The 17741-nt window shown below is 49.1% G+C and overlaps 1 protein-coding gene across 1 annotated transcript; it reads right to left on the minus strand.

The window, feature by feature from the left end:
• Positions 1-2661: 2661 nt before the first annotated feature.
• MYL2 (myosin light chain 2) lies at positions 2662-14852 on the minus strand. Its single transcript, XM_033159253.1, has 7 exons — positions 14727-14852; positions 12200-12289; positions 9161-9236; positions 6876-6980; positions 6559-6634; positions 6028-6076; positions 2662-2959 (listed from the first exon to the last, which is right to left on the minus strand). Exons 1-7 carry the CDS (start codon positions 14727-14729, stop codon positions 2861-2863), a joined length of 498 nt encoding a protein of 165 aa, XP_033015144.1. The 5' UTR covers positions 14730-14852; the 3' UTR covers positions 2662-2860.
• Positions 14853-17741: the final 2889 nt, after the last annotated feature.

Consider the following 17741-nt stretch of genomic DNA (forward strand, 5'->3'; position numbering starts at 1 on the left):
CAGGTAACCTTAGGGAGAGACAGGGAACCTGTGACCCTCCAAATGTTGGTGGACGCCCCAACTCCCAACAGTTCAGGCCAATGGGGTGAATGGTCAGGCATGATACATCTAGACCAGAGGTAGGCAGCCTAAGCACCTTCTAAATCTGGCCCGCGGACAGTCCGGGAATCAGCGTGTTTTTACTTGAGTAGAATGTGTCCTTTATTTAAAATGCATCTCTGGGTTATTTGAGAGCCAGTGTGGTGTAGTGGTTAAGAGCGGTAGACTCGTAATCTGGGGAACCGAGTTCGCGTCTCCGCTCCTCCACATGCAGCTGCTGGGTGACCTTGGGCTAGTCACACTTCTTTGAAGTCTCTCAGCCCCACTCACCCCACAGAGTGTTTGTTGTGGGGGAGGAAGGGAGAAGGAGAATGTTAGCCGCTTTGAGACTCCCTAGGGTAGTGATAAAGCAGGATATCAAATGCAAACTCCTCCTCCTCCTCCTCCTCCTCCTCCTCCTCCTCCTCCTCCTCCTCCTCCTCTTCTTCTTCTTCTTCTTCTTCTTCTTCTTCTTCTTCTTCTTCTTCTTCTTCTTCTTCTTCTTCTTCTTCATGGGGCCTGCCTGGTTTTTTTACATGAGTAGAATGTGTGCTTTTATTTAAAATGCATCTCTGGGTTATTTGTGGGGCATAGGAATTCATTAATTCCACCCCCCCCCAAAAAAAAATATAGTCCGGCCCACCACATGGTCTGAGGGACAGTGGACAGGCCCTCAGCTGAAAAAGGTTGCTGACCCCTGATCTAGAGGAACACAGGTCTCCTGTCTCTACTTCCTGCCTGACTCCATCCCCACTTCCTGCCTTAAGCCCGCAGCATCTACCAGCTGTCCCTCCTACGCAGGTGGAAGGTGGTGCGCTCCCCAACGGGGAATCTCCGCCCCTCCGAATGCTGGGTTCATGGGATCATAACATGGGTGGTTCTGGATTCCAGACCACAGGTACTATAGCTAGATCTGGAGGGGGTGAAAGATGGCATGTGTCAACAAAGCACTGTGGGGCTGAAGACCAGGTTACCCTGAGCCAAGCTCAGAGTCTGTGACCAAGTCGAGAAAGCCAGGCAGGTGGCCCCCATGAACCAAGGGAGGAGGGCCAAATCATACCACCACACTAAAGCCTTCTGAAACAGTAGTTATGGACCCCCCCCCCCAGCTCCCTGCAGTGTAGGTGCAGGGTAAGTCTCCCAAGCAATCTCTATCTCATTGTTTCCCAAACTTGGTTCTCCAGCTGTTTTTGGACTACAGCTCCCACCACCCCTGACCAGCTAGGTATGATGGGAGTTGTAGTCCAAAACCAGCCAGAGAGTTTGGGAAGCACTGCTCTTGCTGAAGCAAGGATGGGGAACAGCTGTGGCCCTCCAGATGTTGTTGGACTCACAGCTTCCAGAAGCCCTAGCGAGCATGGCCAGTGGTTGGTAAGGTGGGATCTGTAGTCCAAAAACAGGGGCTCCTTGGAGGCAGGAGGCAGGAGGGAAGGACAAAGTCTTGTTGCTGAGAACCAGGCACCCCCTTTGTAGGGAACATTGGGTGTCCCCACCCAGGCAGAGTGTGTGTGGAGCGGAGCCTTAGGGGGAGAGAGTCCCAGAAGCTTGCCCTGTTTCACTTTTCAAAGCTTGGCCGGAGGGACCCACCAACCGTTTGGACATCTTCGTAGTTTCCATTCGGTTACGAGCCTCTTGCCTCACTCCTCATGTACCTTGGAATCATGGCTTCTGGACCTTGAACAAATACCTGTTCCTTGCTGTCCATTAAGAGTGGCTGCTGTCTCGTGTGTGTGTGTGTGTGTGTGTGTGTGTGTGTGTGTGTGTGTTTGGCGGGAGCCTGGCCTTCCCCATCCTTGAGTGAAATGCTCCCGTAAGAACACCGGAGGGCAGCACTGTCCAACAATCTGATTCTGAGTGTTGCAAACCAGCTAGGACTGTGTTAGTACTGTGCCTTTCTTGGCACTTGGCCCAACTGAGAAACAAAACAAGTTTCAGGACACCTGTGACATTAAGGCACGGGTGGGGAGCTATCAGCTGATGGACACGCAGGTGTGGTTTGGGAGAAATGATGCCATGAACCAACTGGTGAGCCCAGACTGGTCCCACCCCATCCCACCAGCTTCCTATAACTAACCAGATGGGGCCTGCTCCCATGAGTGCTGGCCCTATTGCATTGGGGGAGACAGCCCCCAACCCGTGTGGGAAAATGTCCCCCTGGAGGAACCACCCTAAGCCCCAAGACACTGGTGAAAGCCCAGACCTAAAGCTATCATTCCCATGTGGCAGTTTGAGGTCTCCCTTCCCTGAGTCCTCCTTGAGATGAGGAAGACATGTGTTGTGGACCAGAACCCTCCCAGTTCTCCCAGGGAATGATGGGCCAGCATGGGTGGAGGGGAGTATAAACGCTCCAGGACTGATGCAACACCTTGTCTAACTCAGTTCCCTGTAACTGTAGCTGTTCCATGGAATGGTTCTCCAGCATTGATGGAGCAGTGGTGTCAGAAGTGGGATATGTGCCTGTTTCCAGCTTGGGTGCTGGCTCCTGCATGAATTCATTCTCCCCTCCCAGGTTTTACCAAGCCAACTGTTATTCAAGTAGGAACATGTGGACTCGAGGAATAATTCAACACAAATACAATTTTAGAAATGTTTCTCAAGTCACGAATGAATTCTTTCACACAAAGAGGACGGACAAGGGACTGGGAACACCAAGAAGACGAGAACTATCAGGAAGCCTGTGAACATCCCAGTTTGCACAGGGAGGAACAACCGGAGCTGTGAGGAGAAGGAAGCCCCATTGTGTGCTGTTCCAGGCACTGTAGGAAGGGTACTCTCCCAGCCTTCAATCTTTTTCCTCTCCGTGAGTGATGATATGGACGAGGTTCTTATAGTCCAGGTTGCCGGTCACGTCGGGAGGGAAAGCTGCGAACATTTGGTCTATCTGCAGGAAAGAAGCAGGCAGGGAAAAGTTCTCTGGAGGGACATTTTATCCAACGTTGTGCCGGTTATAGCTACAATTGCAGTCTTCTAATTGCTTAGAATGATTTATTTAGAAGTAAGCAAGCACTGTGGTCTAAACCACAGAGCCTAGTGCTTGCCGATCGGAAGGCCGGCAGTTCGAATCCCCATGATGGGGTGAGCTCCCATAGTTCAGTCCCTGCTCCTGCCCACCTAGCAGTTTGAAAGCACGTCAAGTGCAAGTAGATAAATAGGTATCACTCCAGTGGGAAGGTAAACGGCATTTCCGTGTGCTGCTCTGGTTCGCCAGAAGTGGCTCTGTCATGCTGGCCACATGACCCGGAAGCCGTCTGCGGACAAACGCCGGCTCCCTCGGCCTATAGAGCGAGATGAGCACGCAACCCCAGAATCGTCCGCGACTGGACCTAATGGTCAGGGTTACCTTCACCTTTACCTTTAAGCAAGCATCGTAAGATGGGTGCTCAGTGAGACTTACACCCAACCATGTGTGCATAGAGCAGTGTTTTTCAACCACTGTTCCGCGGCACACTAGTGTGCCGCGAGATGTTGCCTGGTGTGCCGTGGGAAAAATTGAAAAATTACTTTATATATAGTCAATATAGGCACAGAGTTAAATTTTTAAACATTTTTTAACATTTTCTAATGGTGGTGTGCCTCGTGATTTTTTTCATGAAACAAGTGTGCCTTTGCCCAAAAAAGGTTGAAAAACACTGGCATAGAGGATTGCACTCTTAATCAACCCAAGCTCTAGTCTGCAAACTAGAGCCAGTGTGGTGTAGTGGTTAAGAGCGGTAGACTCGTAATCTGGTGAACCGGGTTCATGTCTCCACTCCTCCACATGCAGCTGCTGGGTGACCTTGGGCTAGTCACACTTCTCTGAAGTCTCTCAGCCCCACTCACCTCACAGAGTGTTTGTTGTGGGGGAGGAAGGGAAAGGAGAATGTTAGCCGCTTTGAGACTCCTTCGGGTAGTGATAAAGCGGGATATCAAATCCAAACTCTTCTTCTTCCTCTTCTATGTGCAGTTACCCGGGAATAACATGCACTGGAATCAATGGGCCCTATATCTCCGTAGACATGCATAGGAATGCATTGCCAGTCGATTAGCAGCAGGGCAACCCCATGCCTGTTTCCTCGGAAGTAAGTCCTTCTGTGTTGTCAATGTGTTTAGACAGGGAGTCTTATTATCCTTAACATTAGTCCTGGGGGTGGGGGTAACTGTAAAAATACTAAGAAAAGCAACATTACTAATCCAAAAATATTGAATATGAATATATGAAGAGCCTGCTGGATCAGGCCAGTGGGCTGCACCTAGCCCAGCATCTTGTTCCATACTGACGAGGCTGCTGAGAAGAGAGCACAGAGTCAGCTAGGGACTTCTTGCTTGCTCTCACAATACTATAGTTCCCAGGGTTCCCTGGGGGGAAGCAGAGAGGGAACCCATGGTCCATTTAGCTAAGGATTGTCCACACTTTCAGGCAGGAATTCTCCAGGGTCTCAGGCAGGGGACTTTCCTAGCCTACCTGGAGTGGCTGGGAATTGATCCCAAGATCCTTCGCTAGCAAAGCATGTGCTCTGCTGCTCAGATGTGGCCTCCTGTCCCTAAAAATAAAGTGAGGTGCTAGTCCTCAACGTTCTTGATGCAGGGTGGAATTAAGTAAGCTGGAAGGTGTGCGGAGGAGAGCGACCAAGATGTTCAAGGGTCTTATGAGGAACGGTTGAGGGGGTTGGGGATGTTTAGCCTGGAAAAGAGGAGGTTGAGACTCCTCAACCAGCCATCTCCAAATATCTGAGGGGCTGTCACATGGAAGAAGAAGCAAGCCTGTTTTCTCCTGCTCCGGACCAACAGCTTTAAGTTACAAGAAGAGAAGAACTTTCTGACAATAAGAGCTGTTTGACAGTAGAACGGACTCCCACCAGATGATTTGTAAATCTACTGTGCAACTTTATTTTCTCGTAAAATAGATAGCCATGCCACCCTTCCAATTCCAAAATTTTTAAGCGTCATCCAATCTCTCCGCCAGATCCAACTCGCTGCTTCATAATATTTTACTAAATCCGGAACTCCAAAGCCGCCAATTTCTTTAGGACTTATCATAATTTCGTGCTTGATCCTTGCCTTTCCCCCCTGCCATATAAAGTTTGCCAGGTCTTTTTGGCCATCTTTCAAATATTTGATACCAATTATCACTGGAGCTACTTGAAATTATTGTTCTTCATTTGTATATATTAGTGTTTTTAAGCAGAGGTTGGGTGGCCATCGGTTAGGGATACTTTAGTTGAGATTATTGCATTGCAGGAGGTTGGACTAGGCAGGGAATGGCCTGGTTGGCCCAAGGGGGTGCAAAAATTGCACTTCACTCTGGCTTGGAGTGGATATTGAATCCACCTGCTTGTTCCTGCACTGCTTTGGGTGGCCAGGCAAGGAACACAGGCTCCTCTGGGCACCTTGGCAGAGGAACGCAAGGGGCAGGGGCACTGATACGGCTCCTTACCAAAGGCACAAGGCAGTCTATGTACACCCCTGGCTTGACTAGATGAGCCTCAGGGTACCTTTCAGCTCTACAATTTGATGATTCTAGGAGCATAGGAGGCAGAAGAAGAAGAAGAGGAATTTGGATTTGATATCCCGCTTTTCACTACCCAAATGAGTCTCAAAGCGGCTCACATTCTCCTTTCCCTTCCTCCCCCACCAACAAACACTCTGTGAGGTGAGTGGGGCTGAGAGACTTCAGAGAAGGGTGACTAGCCCAAGGTCACCCAGCAGCTGCATGTGGAGGAGCGGAGACACGAACCCGGTTCACCAGATTATGAGTCTACCGCTCTTAACCACTACACCACACTGAGCGTTGGTCTCAGTGTTGCGCACAGTGATGGACAGCAGGGATCCAAGGTCCAGCACAGCAGCTTCCCCCAGCTCTACCTGCAGAAGCCAGGCCCTGAATGCCAAGCTGTTCCTCTTCTGTTTCTGAGCTCCTGCCCTCCCACTTAGCCCATTCAATGGCTGCCAGTCCCCAAGGCCTCCTCTTACCTCCTCCTTCGAAAACCGTTCTCCTTGCGTCATCAGCATCTCCTTAATGCTGCAATACAAAGCAGGGGACAGATGGACGACCACGAGCAAGGAAAACCCCAGAGCAAAATGAGCCCCGGCTCCTTCCATCCCTCGACGAGGAAAGCTTTGAGAGGAGCAGAGGCTGCAGCTGTTTAACTGAAGGGCCCGAGAGACACGTGCCCCTCGCATCTCATAATCAAAGGATTCACTGGGAAGCTTCCGAAATCAGCACCAACATCATTTTGTCCAGCATCCTGTTCTCGCAGTGGCCAGCCAGATGCCCCAGTGGGAAACCCACAAACAGGATGCAAGCACAGGAGCAATTCTCCCTTCCTGTGGCTCCCAGCAACTGGTATTCAGAAGATTAACTGCTCTGACTGTGGATACAGAGCATAGGCATCATGGCTAGTAGCCTTTTCCTCCGTGAAATTGTCCGGCCCTCCTTCAAAGCCATCCAAACTGGTGGGCCATCCCTGCCTCCAAGTGGGAGGGAGTTCCACAGATACTTACTAGTTCGCCTTCAGGCCTTTGCCGTCCGGATCGAACACTTTGAAAGCGTTCAGAATAGTCTCTTCTGGATCCGCACCTGAAAGTCAAAGAAAAGAGACCTGGGAAGTGAAATGCTTATGGGAGGCTGCCCTGTTCTCACCATTGCTGGGGGGTTGGACTAGATGACCCTTGGGGTCCCTTCCAACTCTATGATTCTATGTGTGTGGCAAGGTGGTTGGAGCAGGCAGTGAGGCGATGCCTAGAACCTCTTCCCAGAAGGTGATCCTTGCTTGTGGCATTGGTGGGGGGGAACCTTCTACCCCCTTCTCCAATCTCACCTTTAAGTTTTTCTCCAAACATGGTCAGGAACACTGTGAAATTAATAGGCCCAGGAGCTTCCTTGACCATGTCATCCAGTTCTTCATTCTTCACATTCAAGCGTCCTGAGGAAGGAGGGAAACACGACAGAGTAGAAGAACTCTAGGGGGACATTTGTCAACCATCCGTTCAAATATCGAACATCTTCGTTAGAATCATCACGTTAAGCCTGTGGTGCAACAGGAGCTTAGTGCCTTCTGGGGGATTATAACTTCCACCAGCCCCAGTCAGCAGAGCCGAAAGCCGTGGGTGACGGCCATTTTGGTTCGAAAAGAGAGCACCGTGTTGGCTGGACCAGATTGAGAGGCCCACCTCCAAACCGTTGGCAACCGACCAACTGCACCCGGTGGGCCACCAGAGGGCTGTTTGGCTACCTGGAACTGCAAAAATTAGGGTTGCCGGGCACACAGCAGGCCACTATAAATAGTTTACAAGTCTCATGAGAGGCAGTGTGGTGTACGGTAGTGGTTAGAATGTTGGACTGGGATCTAGAAGAAGAAGAAGAAGAAGAAGAAGAAGAAGAAGAAGAAGAAGAAGAAGGAAGAAGAAGAAGAAGAAAGAAGAAGAAGAAAGAAGAAGAAGAAAGAAGAAGAAGAAAGAAGAAGAAGAAGAGTCTGGATTTGATATCCCACTTTATCACTACCCAAAGGAGTCTCAAAGCAGCTAACATTCTCCTTTCCCTTCCTCCCCCACAACAAACACTCTGTGAGGTGAGTGGGGCTGAGAGACTTCAGAGAAGTGTGACTAGCCCAAGGTCACACAGCAGCTGCATGTGGAGGAGCGGGGAAGCGAACCCAGTTCACCAGATTACAAGACTACCGCTCTTAACCACTACACCACACTGGGTCTAGGGTTCCAACAAGCGTTCAAATCCATGAAGCCCATTGGAACTGGCCTTGGGCCGCCAGTTTCTGCCTCCCAGTCTCACCTCCCTCACAGGCTTCTCGTGGAGATTAAATGAGCAGGAGGAGATCCACACTGAGTTCCTTGGAGGAAAAGGTGAGATATGAATGAATGAATGAATGAATGAATGAATGCAGACTGGTTTGGGCTTGACGGGTCACAAGTCCTGCTGAACTTTTAGAAAGATCCCAGATCTTTGAACATCAAATGATTCGGGATTTCTGCATGGTTGGTTTTTCAGACTTAGTGGGAATCGACATTCTGAATTTAAGTTGGTGGACCTGGCACAGAATTTTACCTGGGTGGTGAGAGGAGAGGAAATGTTGGCACTTGAAATAGGCCTTTTTACTGAAAAAAATTCATGCATGCTGTATGTATGTCTATTTATTTATTAAAAATGCTTCTAGGCTGCTCTTTAGTGTGTTTTTTTAAATCCAAATTGAGTCCTATTCAGAGCAGACCCAATGAAATTAATGAACCCAAGAGGCCCCATCTTCTCTATGCATTTAAAGCAGAATAACAACACTTCAAACAGGGTGCTGAGAGTGGTTAGGAGGGCACCCTATCCCCCTGCCAGAACTACAATTCCCATAGTTGCCTAGGAAGAGGCACCCACTGTCTGGGAATTGTAGTCTCTTTAAAGTGGTTTGATACTGCTTTAAATGTATACAGTGCAGATGGGACCTAACTCAGGTTCATTAATTTCAGTGGGTCTACTCTGCATAGGACTAGCGTTGAATGCAACCTCTCCCACACCACCTTTTTTTCCCTTTTTTTACAAAGATACCAGGTTGCTATACAAAGGTAGGTAAAGGTAAAGGGACCCCTGACCGTTAGGTCCAGTCGTGTCCGACTCTGGGGTTGCGGCGCTCATCTCGCTTTACTGGCCGAGGGAGCCGGCGTACAGCTTCCGGGTCATGTGGCCAGCATGACTAAGCCGCTTCTGGCGAATCAGAGCAGCGCACGGAAACACTGATTACCTTCCCGCCGGAGTGGTACCTATTTATCTACTTGACGTGCTTTCAAACTGCTAGGTTGGCAGGAGCAGGGACCGAGCAACAGGAGCTCACCCCGTCGCGGGGATTCGAACCGCCGACCTTCTGATCAGCAAGCCCTAGGCTCTGTGGTTTAACCCACAGCGCCACCCGTGGGTAAAGAAAAGCAAAACAGACAAATCCTCTGTAGTACAGTTATGGATAAAACATCATCGTAATAAATAAAAACACTAGAGGCAGTTTTAAAAGCAGGCAGAACAGACTAGATACAAAACCATAAAAAATGTAAGGTTTGTCCTGCCTCTGCTTACAAGCTTTTGGGTGATTTATAGGGTTTCTTTGCTTACCTAATGCGGCAAACGTATCTCTCAGGTCTGCTTTGTCGATGAACCCATCGCGGTTCTGATCCATGATGGTGAAGGCCTAAATGGGGGGGGGGGGTATCAGGGCACAGTTGTGTTATCTGGCCACACTGAAATGTCAGGCTAGATGCAGAAATTGCTTTCCTGAGAAGCATTATTGGCATCATTATTAGGGGAAATTACATCTGCAAATGTGTGCGTTAGGAGAAATTCACACTAAAATGCTGGTGAATTTTCACGGGGGGCTTTAAAACAAACGCATTGCAAAATGCTGCGGGAATGTGGTCACTGCAAATTGGGAACCAGATTGGGTTCCCCTCCCCACTTCAATGCCTCCCCTCCCACTCCCCACAGGCTCCCAGGGTCCACCTGGGAGCAAACCCAGACATCTGTTCTGCAGAACCGAACAAAAGTAGAACGGGGGGGGGGGGGGCGGGGGGCGGAGAGAAAGTCAGCCCAGAGTATGCCACCACCTGCTGGTGTTTTGCCATGCGCTGAAATTGGCAGGAGTCTTGTATTCCAGCATTTAAGCTCTGGTATTGTGAACAGGTTCCATGGCTGAGACCGGGCTTCCCATTTAAGCCCCTTTTAATTGGTTTCTGGGACCTTTAGTCTCTGAGAATGTGGACTAACCCAGGACTTGGCGTGCAATTCTGTGCTTAAAATAAATAAGCAGAAGAATTGGCCTGGGCCAGGGCCGTCTTAACCATAGAGGCTAGTGGTGCGGGGAACCACGGCGACACGTCCTGGAGGGCGCCGGAGAAGAGGCGGAGGCTGGACGCGGCACCTCCCACCATCAGCTCGCCGCCCTCGTCCGCCTCCGCCATGCCGTGCTGTACCCGGAGCCTCCTTTTGGGAAAGCGTGCCATTGTGGCTGCCCCCTCCCCGGCATGCCCCGCGCCCTCCCGGGACGCACGCCGCACCCCCAAGCAGCCAGCCAGCCGCACCCAGTGCACAAACACGAGGTGCAGAAAAGTGTGCGATCGGGATCTTGGCTATGCATATGAGGAGGCGCAGGACCCGGCAAATCCATAACCTTCTGGGATCCCGATTGCATGCTCTGCTGTGCCTCCCTTGTGCTTGAGCGCCGGACTCTGCTGGCTGGCTGGCTGCAGAGAGCGAGCAAGAGTAGCGCCTCCGTCGCTGGCTGCCTTGGCAGCCTCCCTCCCTCCCTCCTTGCCCTCCCCCAGCCAGGCACTATGGTTGAGCAGTCAGGTTGAGCCTGTGGCCAGCAACCAGGGGGAAGATCCATCTCCCCGCTCCGTCTTTGCGCGGCCGCCGCCGCAACTGGGAAGCAACAGGCGAGGCGGGGAGGAGCTTGGAGGGTTCTGCGTGAGAGTTGTGGGGAGGCCAGGAGAGGAACGGCTCTAGAAGTATTCTTCTCCCCCCCCCTCCCTGCACGCACCCCTTCTTGCCATTTGGACATGCACGTTGCACGTTATGCACCCCCGTGGGGAACCTTTCCTAAAAATGGTCAGCATCTTTGGGGGTCCCCCCCCCCCCGCCTGAAAAAAGGTTGACAATTCTGGTAAATGGGGGGGGGGGCGGGTGCTGGAGGGATCTTCGCACCACGGCGCCGGATATGCTTAAGACGGCCCTGGGCCTGGCCTGCCCTCAAGACACCAAGGCTCCCTGCGGGCGGCTGATTTGGCATAGCAAAGGAACGCCTGCAAAGGGAGCTGCTGCTTTTATTGCAGGTGTGGAATGGAGACTGAGAGAGAAGCCAGAGTCTCTTTCAGAGCGGAGCTTGTGGAGAGTGAGATTTGAATGTGGAGCTGCCTCCTCGGCTCAGTGCACAGCATGGGCTGCTTTCTCAGAATGATTTAGGAAGATGTTGGGTGCAACTCTCCACCAAAAGGCCGTCCCTCCCCCCGCCCCTGCCTGTCGTCTTGGGCTGTTTTTTTTAAATGTATTTTTATTAAAGATTTTCTTGACTTTAATTATTATTATTATTATTATTATTATTATTATTATTATTATTATTATTATTATTATTATTTATACCCCGCCCTTCTGGCTGGGTTTCCCCAGCCACTCTGGGCGGCTTCCAACAGAATGTTAAAATACAATAATCTATTAAACATTAAAAGCTTCCCTAAACAGGGCTGCTTTCAGATGTCTCCTAAAAGTCTGGTAGTAGGTTTCCTCTTTGACATCTGGTGGGAGGGCGTTCCACAGGGCAGGTGCCACTACCGAGAAGGACCTCTGCCTGGTTCCCTGTAGCTTTGCTTCTCGCAGTGAGGGAACCGCCAGAAGGCCCTCGGCGCTGGACCTCAGTGTCCCGGCAGAACGATGGGGGTGGAGACGCTCCTTCGGGTATACTGGACCAAGGCATGAGTGAGAGACATTGCAAAAGTATTTGCAATGTCTCTCACTCATATTTTCCCCCTGTAATATTTTTACAAATCATTTTCATTTCATGAGACATTAGGAAGAAAAGGGTGAAAGAGGTGAAGAGGGGGAAAGATGGGTGGAGTCAGGTGATGATGTTTCTATTTATTTAATATATGTAGGGTTTGGTGTCAGCGTTACTTGTGCAGGTTCTCTGCTGTTCGCTTGTGTTCCTTTGGCGGTGAGAGGTTGGGGTTGGCTTTGGCTATGCTTGTTCATTTGTGGTTGGCTGTGGTGGTCTTTGTTTTCATGTGTGAGTGGGGTGTGTGTGTGTGTTTTGGGTCAGGTTAGCCATATTGATTTGTATGCTGTTGGTAGATTTTTGTCATTGTCTTGTTGGGCTGTGTGTGTGATAAAGGAGAAGTCTTCTTCTATTTGCCCCCGTGTCAGTTTCAGCTTATTGGTTAATTTTTCTAGTAAGGCTGTTTCCCATACTGTTTGGTACCATTGGTCCATGCTTACTCCTGACAGGTCTCTCCAGTGTCTGGTTATGATGTTTCTGGCTGCTGACAGTAGGTGGGTTATGAGTTCTTTGTGGTGTACATGAGCATTATTGTCTTGGAAGATGTTTAGTAAGACCATTTCTGGGGTGATTTCTAGCATTTGCTTGGTTATTTTACATATTTCTCGTACCTCCTTGAACTCCTGGATCTGAGCCTGCTCAAACATGGAAAAGACATTGGAGTTGGCGCCTTCGGACCGCTTCTTGGCTTTCTTGGGAGACTTGGAGAGATGCAAGGGGGACAATCGTTATTCACGGGTGCCCCCTTAAGCCTCGGAGCTGCTTCAGGGCTGCAGCAGAGGTGGGAAGCGAAAGGAGGGTGCTCCGTCTGCACAGCTAAAAAGCCAGCAGATTTTATCATTTATTTATATTATCCCACAGAATCACAGAATTGTAGAGTTGGGAAGGGACTCCCAGGGTCATTATTATTACTATTATTAATTGATTATTTACGCTGATGCTGCTCGATGCCCAGGTGGCTTCTAGGCAATTTAGCAAACACAAAAACCAATTGCACCACACTGTTAAAATATGGAACGATTAAAAATAAATAATTGCTAAAATACAGAACAGACCAATCCTATTAAAACATTAACCAATAAACATTTACCTATATACGTCCAACATCCTGAAAGTGGCGGACTCTCCTTTATTGGAGTTTTTAAAGCAGAGGTCTGTCGGGGATTCTTTCGTTGTGATTCCTGCATGGCAGGGGGGGTTGGACTAGATGACCCTTGGGGTGCCTACCTGCTCCACAATTATATGATTCTGTTAAAAGAGGCCATCAAACAAGAGGCAATTGTTTGTACCCCACTCTTCATTATTCACACAATCCCAGAGGGAGGGCTTATTCCCACTTGACTTTGTGTTTTCCAGGCATCGTCCACAATTTAAAACTCCATGTCCGACTGCTCTTTCTTGGACTGAGCTTTCTCCCTGAAAACCCGCTCTTTCCTGCTGAGTTGGAGCAAACAGCAACCTGCAGAAAACCCGAATTACTGTTTGTTGCGTTTCCGCTTTAAAAGGTGGGTTTTTGCAGGGAAAACTCCAGGCAAAAGCACAGTTAAGTGTGAATGAGCCCCGAGGAACGACTTCTAAAACACAACAAATAAATATTTCACTTAAATATAAAACCACACCGTATACTGACAGCTTCACTGCATCCGCCAAGTGAGGGGCAACGCTCTCTGGGAGCCTCCTCTGCTGGTTCATCTCAGCTGGCTTTACAGGTGAGTGTGAACCTTGGAAAATTCCTAAGTAAAGGTTTTTAGAACCACTAGTCTGTGGACTTCACTGGAGGGCAACGTTTGCTTAACTAACAAACAGACAAAGAAAGGATATGGAACGCGAGGTTGCTCATTTCCTTCTCTTCTTTAGCGTTTGTGTTGCATCATTTTATACGACGAGCCTTTTATAAGCTACCTTGGAAGCCTTTTTCTGACTTCGGAGCATGACACCCCCACCCCATAAATAAATCTGCCTTTGAGGTCAGTCCACCCCAGTATTCTCTGCAGCAACACGGGGAGTAGCCTCGTGAAGAATTGGACCCTGGGTCTATCTAGCGCAGTGCTGCCTACATCAATTGGCAGGAGTTTCAGGTCATCGTCCCCAAAAATCTCAGGCCAGGGTCTTTCTCAGTTGCATGTGGGCATGCTGGGGACTGAGGCTGGCACTGTTTTCGAGCTGGGCACCTGGGGAAATGGCCAAATCCTCTTGGGTAGCCTTTGTCCCCAAAGTTCGTTGCCGGAACCACAACTTGCGGAAGGAGTCAATTCCGCAGCCTCACTCTGAATTATATGAAGGACTTTCCTTCTGTTCTGTCCTGAACCCCAAACCATTCAGCTTATTTGGATGTGGCTGGGTGGGGAGCATACAGAAGATGCTGTCTTAGACTGAGTCTGACCACTGGTCCATCCCACCCAGTCTTGTCTACACTGACTGGCAGCAGCTCTCCGGGATTTCAGGCAGGGAAGTCTCCCAGCTTTACCTGGAGACGCCAGGCTCACCTGGGAACCTTTTGCATGATGCAGAGCAGGTGGCCCTTTCATAGGAGACACACCTTTCATAGGAGACACATTTGAGATTGTAGGTGGACTCTTCTTTTTTAATCTTTTATGGGAAGAGGGCTTGTCTTTTCTTTATAATCATTTACCGGATTTAAATTATATCTATACATCACGTGCGTTTAATGATATTCACACTTTGTTGTTCACTGCCCTGGAATCTTTGGGTGAAGGTTCAAGCAAGGAATATTTCAAGTATACAAACGAGCCAGTTAAAGAACCTGCGTTCCCACTAACTTGCGGGATAATTTGCATGCTTCCAAAACCTCAGAGAACAAACACGAGCCGCTGTAAAACTTCTCAGCCTCTTCTGATTCTAAATCAGCTCCCACTGATTCATGTAAGCTGCGGTCCTTACCCCCACTTACCTGGAAGTAAGCCCCACTGAATTCACTGGAGTCATGTAAAGGAATGTGCTGTGAATCTAGCCTTGAACATCCTTGATGCATTGCCCAGATTCACCTGTTCTTCTTCATCTGAGATCAAAAACCAGCCTGCTTTCCCAATACTACTTGTTTTCTGGGACCTTTTCCCATTCCATCCTCTGCCCTCTGTCCTCTACCCCAAATATCCCCTCTCTGATCCTCTTACTCACCATGTCTCAGACCAAACTGTGCAGCCCACAGTCTCGTTCCAAGAGGAATCTTTCAGCTGGTGGCCCCTGCACTCCGGCTGCGGAGACAATAAATAGAGCCCATCCCAAGATTAAAAATAAACCCATCTCCACTTTTGGCTGTGGCAGGTGAGTTAGTCCCCCTTTCTCTCTCCAACCCCCTCCCCACCCCATCTCCTTTCTCTCTTCTTAAATAACAGCTCATTGTCATGCGGTGACATGTGAGCCGGACAGAGGCCTCCAAGGTTAGAGGCATGCTGGGCGCCCTGACAGTTTCTCCATTTAAGATGTCGACGCAAGTCCTGCTCGGTGGCTGAATAATAGCTGGACACCTGCGTGTGTCAGTTTTTCCTGGATGTGCGGCTGGAGGGGCAGCAGAAGTGTGTGTGTGTGTGTTAAATGGCACACCAAGCAGAATTAACAGCCGGCAGGGATGCATTTTGTGTCTCTGTGTGCATATCAGCCTTCAACAAACTCGGGGGCCTCCAGCTGTTTGGAACTATGAATCCCTGGTGCAGCTATACGATGGGAGTTGTAGTCCAAAATGGCTGGAGGGCACCAGACTGGCAAAGACTGGTGAGTGTATGTGTGTAAAAACGCAATTCCATGATCACTGCAGATGGTGACAGCAGTCACGAAATTAGAAGACGCCTGCTTCTTGGGAGAAAAGCAATGACAAACCTAGACAGCATCTTAAAAAGCAGAGACGTCACCTTGCCGACAAAGGTCCGTATAGTTAAAGCTATGGTTTTCCCAGTAGTGATGTATGGAAGTGAGAGCTGGACCATAAAGAAGGCTGATCGCCGTAGAATTGATGCTTTTGAATTATGGTGCTGGAGGAGACTCTTGAGAGTCCCATGGACTGCAAGAAGATCAAACCTATCCATTCTCAAAGAAATCAGCCCTGAGTGCTCACTAGTAGGACAGATCCTGAAGCTGAGGCTCCAGTACTTTGGCCACCTCATGAGAAGAGAAGACTCCCTGGAAAAGACCCTGATGTTGGGAAAGATGGAGGGCACAAGGAGAAGGGGGGCGACAGAGGATGAGATGGTTGGACAGTGTTCTCGAAGCTACTAACATGAGTTTGGTCAAACTGCGGGAGGCAGTGAAGGATAGGCGTGCCTGGCGTGCTCTGGTCCATGGGGTCACGAAGAGTCGGACACGACTGAATGACTGAACCACAACAACAACAATGTTGTTGTTGTGGTTCAGTCATTCAGTCGTGTCCGACTCTTCGTGACATTGTTGTTGTTGTTGTTGTTGTTGTTGTTGTTGTTGTTTGTTAGCATTCTTGTCAATTTCCTTCTAAGCTACCATCTCGAGGTGTTTATGCACAAGAGAATCAAAAACAGTTAAAACGACAGCAAACACATTGAAGACAAGACGAAAACCCCGATAAGTAGACAGCCACGGTGGGGACCCATTTCACCAGCTGGAAAGGCCTGTGGGGACAAAAACTGCTCCCGGAAAGTGTCTGTTGTTATCTCGACAGGAATGGTGCTCCACAGAACAGGGGCAGCCACGCTGAAAGCCCTGCTCTCCGGGGGAAACCGCTCTTGAGCACTCCATCAGAGCAAATGTGTTTTCCGCACACAGGTGTGTAAGGGATAACTAATATACTATCATGCCTTGATTAAGAGATAGGAAGTAAATAAGATAGAAAATTTAGAAATGAATTAGGTGAATCAATATATAAATTAATATAAAGGGAAATCTGGAATGCAAGAGTAAGTTTACAATGTTCTTTTTCTGTGGAAGAAGAAGAAGAAGAAGAAGAAGAAGAAGAAGAAGAAGAAGAAGAAGAAGAAGAAGAAGAAGAAGAAGAAGAAGAAGAAGAGTTTGGATTTGATATCCCACTTTTCACTACCCAAAGGAGTCTCAAAGCGGCTAACATTCTCCTTCTCCCTTCCTCCCCCACAACAAACACTCTGTGAGGTGAGTGGGGCTGAGAGACTTCAGAGAAGTGTGACTAGCCCAAGGTCACCCAGCAGCTGCATGTGGAGGAGCGGAGACGCGAACTTGGTTCACCAGATTACGAGTCTACCACTCTTAACCACTACACCACACTGGAAGTCAAATTGGTGACGGAGGGAAGTCAGAGGGGTGTGGGGAGGGGATTTTGGTGTTGGGATAAAGAAAGAAATTTGGGTAAGGAAGAATTACAATGCGATGTAATTTACTGTATGATTTTGATGTATGAAAAGTATTGTAATTATAAGATTGTAATAAAGATTTATTTATTTTTTAAAAAAGGTGGTACTTCAAGTAGGGCACGCGCTAGAGCAAGATTTCTCAACGTCCACGCTGTGGGGCAGTTTTCCTCTGTTTATACAAGATGTTGGGGCCCTGTCTGCTTGGGAGAGAGAGACCTTTCAGCTGACCCCGCCCTGACAGTCTTTGTGTTTATATTTTTAGCTTTTTACTCTGCCCCAGAGCATCTCCTTGCCTGAGGCCAGGAGCAGAGAGATACTTAGACAAGGGGGAAGGGGGCTGAAGGTGACACCCACAATACCGTGTCTTTGTCCTTGCTTGCAGCTGTCTTAGTTGCACAGGGTGAAACTGGATGATGAAGGTGGCAGCAGCTGCTGTTTTGGATGTGCTTCTGCCCCACACTCTTTCCCCCTCCCTCCCCTCCCAAACTACATGGGAGAGTTGGAGCCCAGGCTTTCAGAAAGGGGGGTCCTTCTCAGTCCCCGAAACAGAGCCTCCTATTTCTCCAGCCCTTCCTCAGTCTGTCTTTGCCCATGGGGACTCCCGCTCTCCCCATGCCTGACCAGTTGACCGCTGGCCATTGGGAACCCTATGGGAGTTGACATCCAGCATGTCTGAGATATAGATAGATAGATAGATAGATAGATAGATAGATAGATAGATAGATGGGCTTCTTTCAGATAAGCTGTTATAAGAATTATCTGAAATGCCACTGCTTCATATGGAAGTCTGTGGCGATACGGAGACTCAATAGTTGATTCTAGGTTCAAAGCTCCGGTCGGGAAA

The sequence above is a fragment of the Lacerta agilis genome, chromosome 8 (assembly GCF_009819535.1).
Source record: "Lacerta agilis isolate rLacAgi1 chromosome 8, rLacAgi1.pri, whole genome shotgun sequence".
Taxonomy (NCBI): domain Eukaryota; kingdom Metazoa; phylum Chordata; class Lepidosauria; order Squamata; family Lacertidae; genus Lacerta; species Lacerta agilis.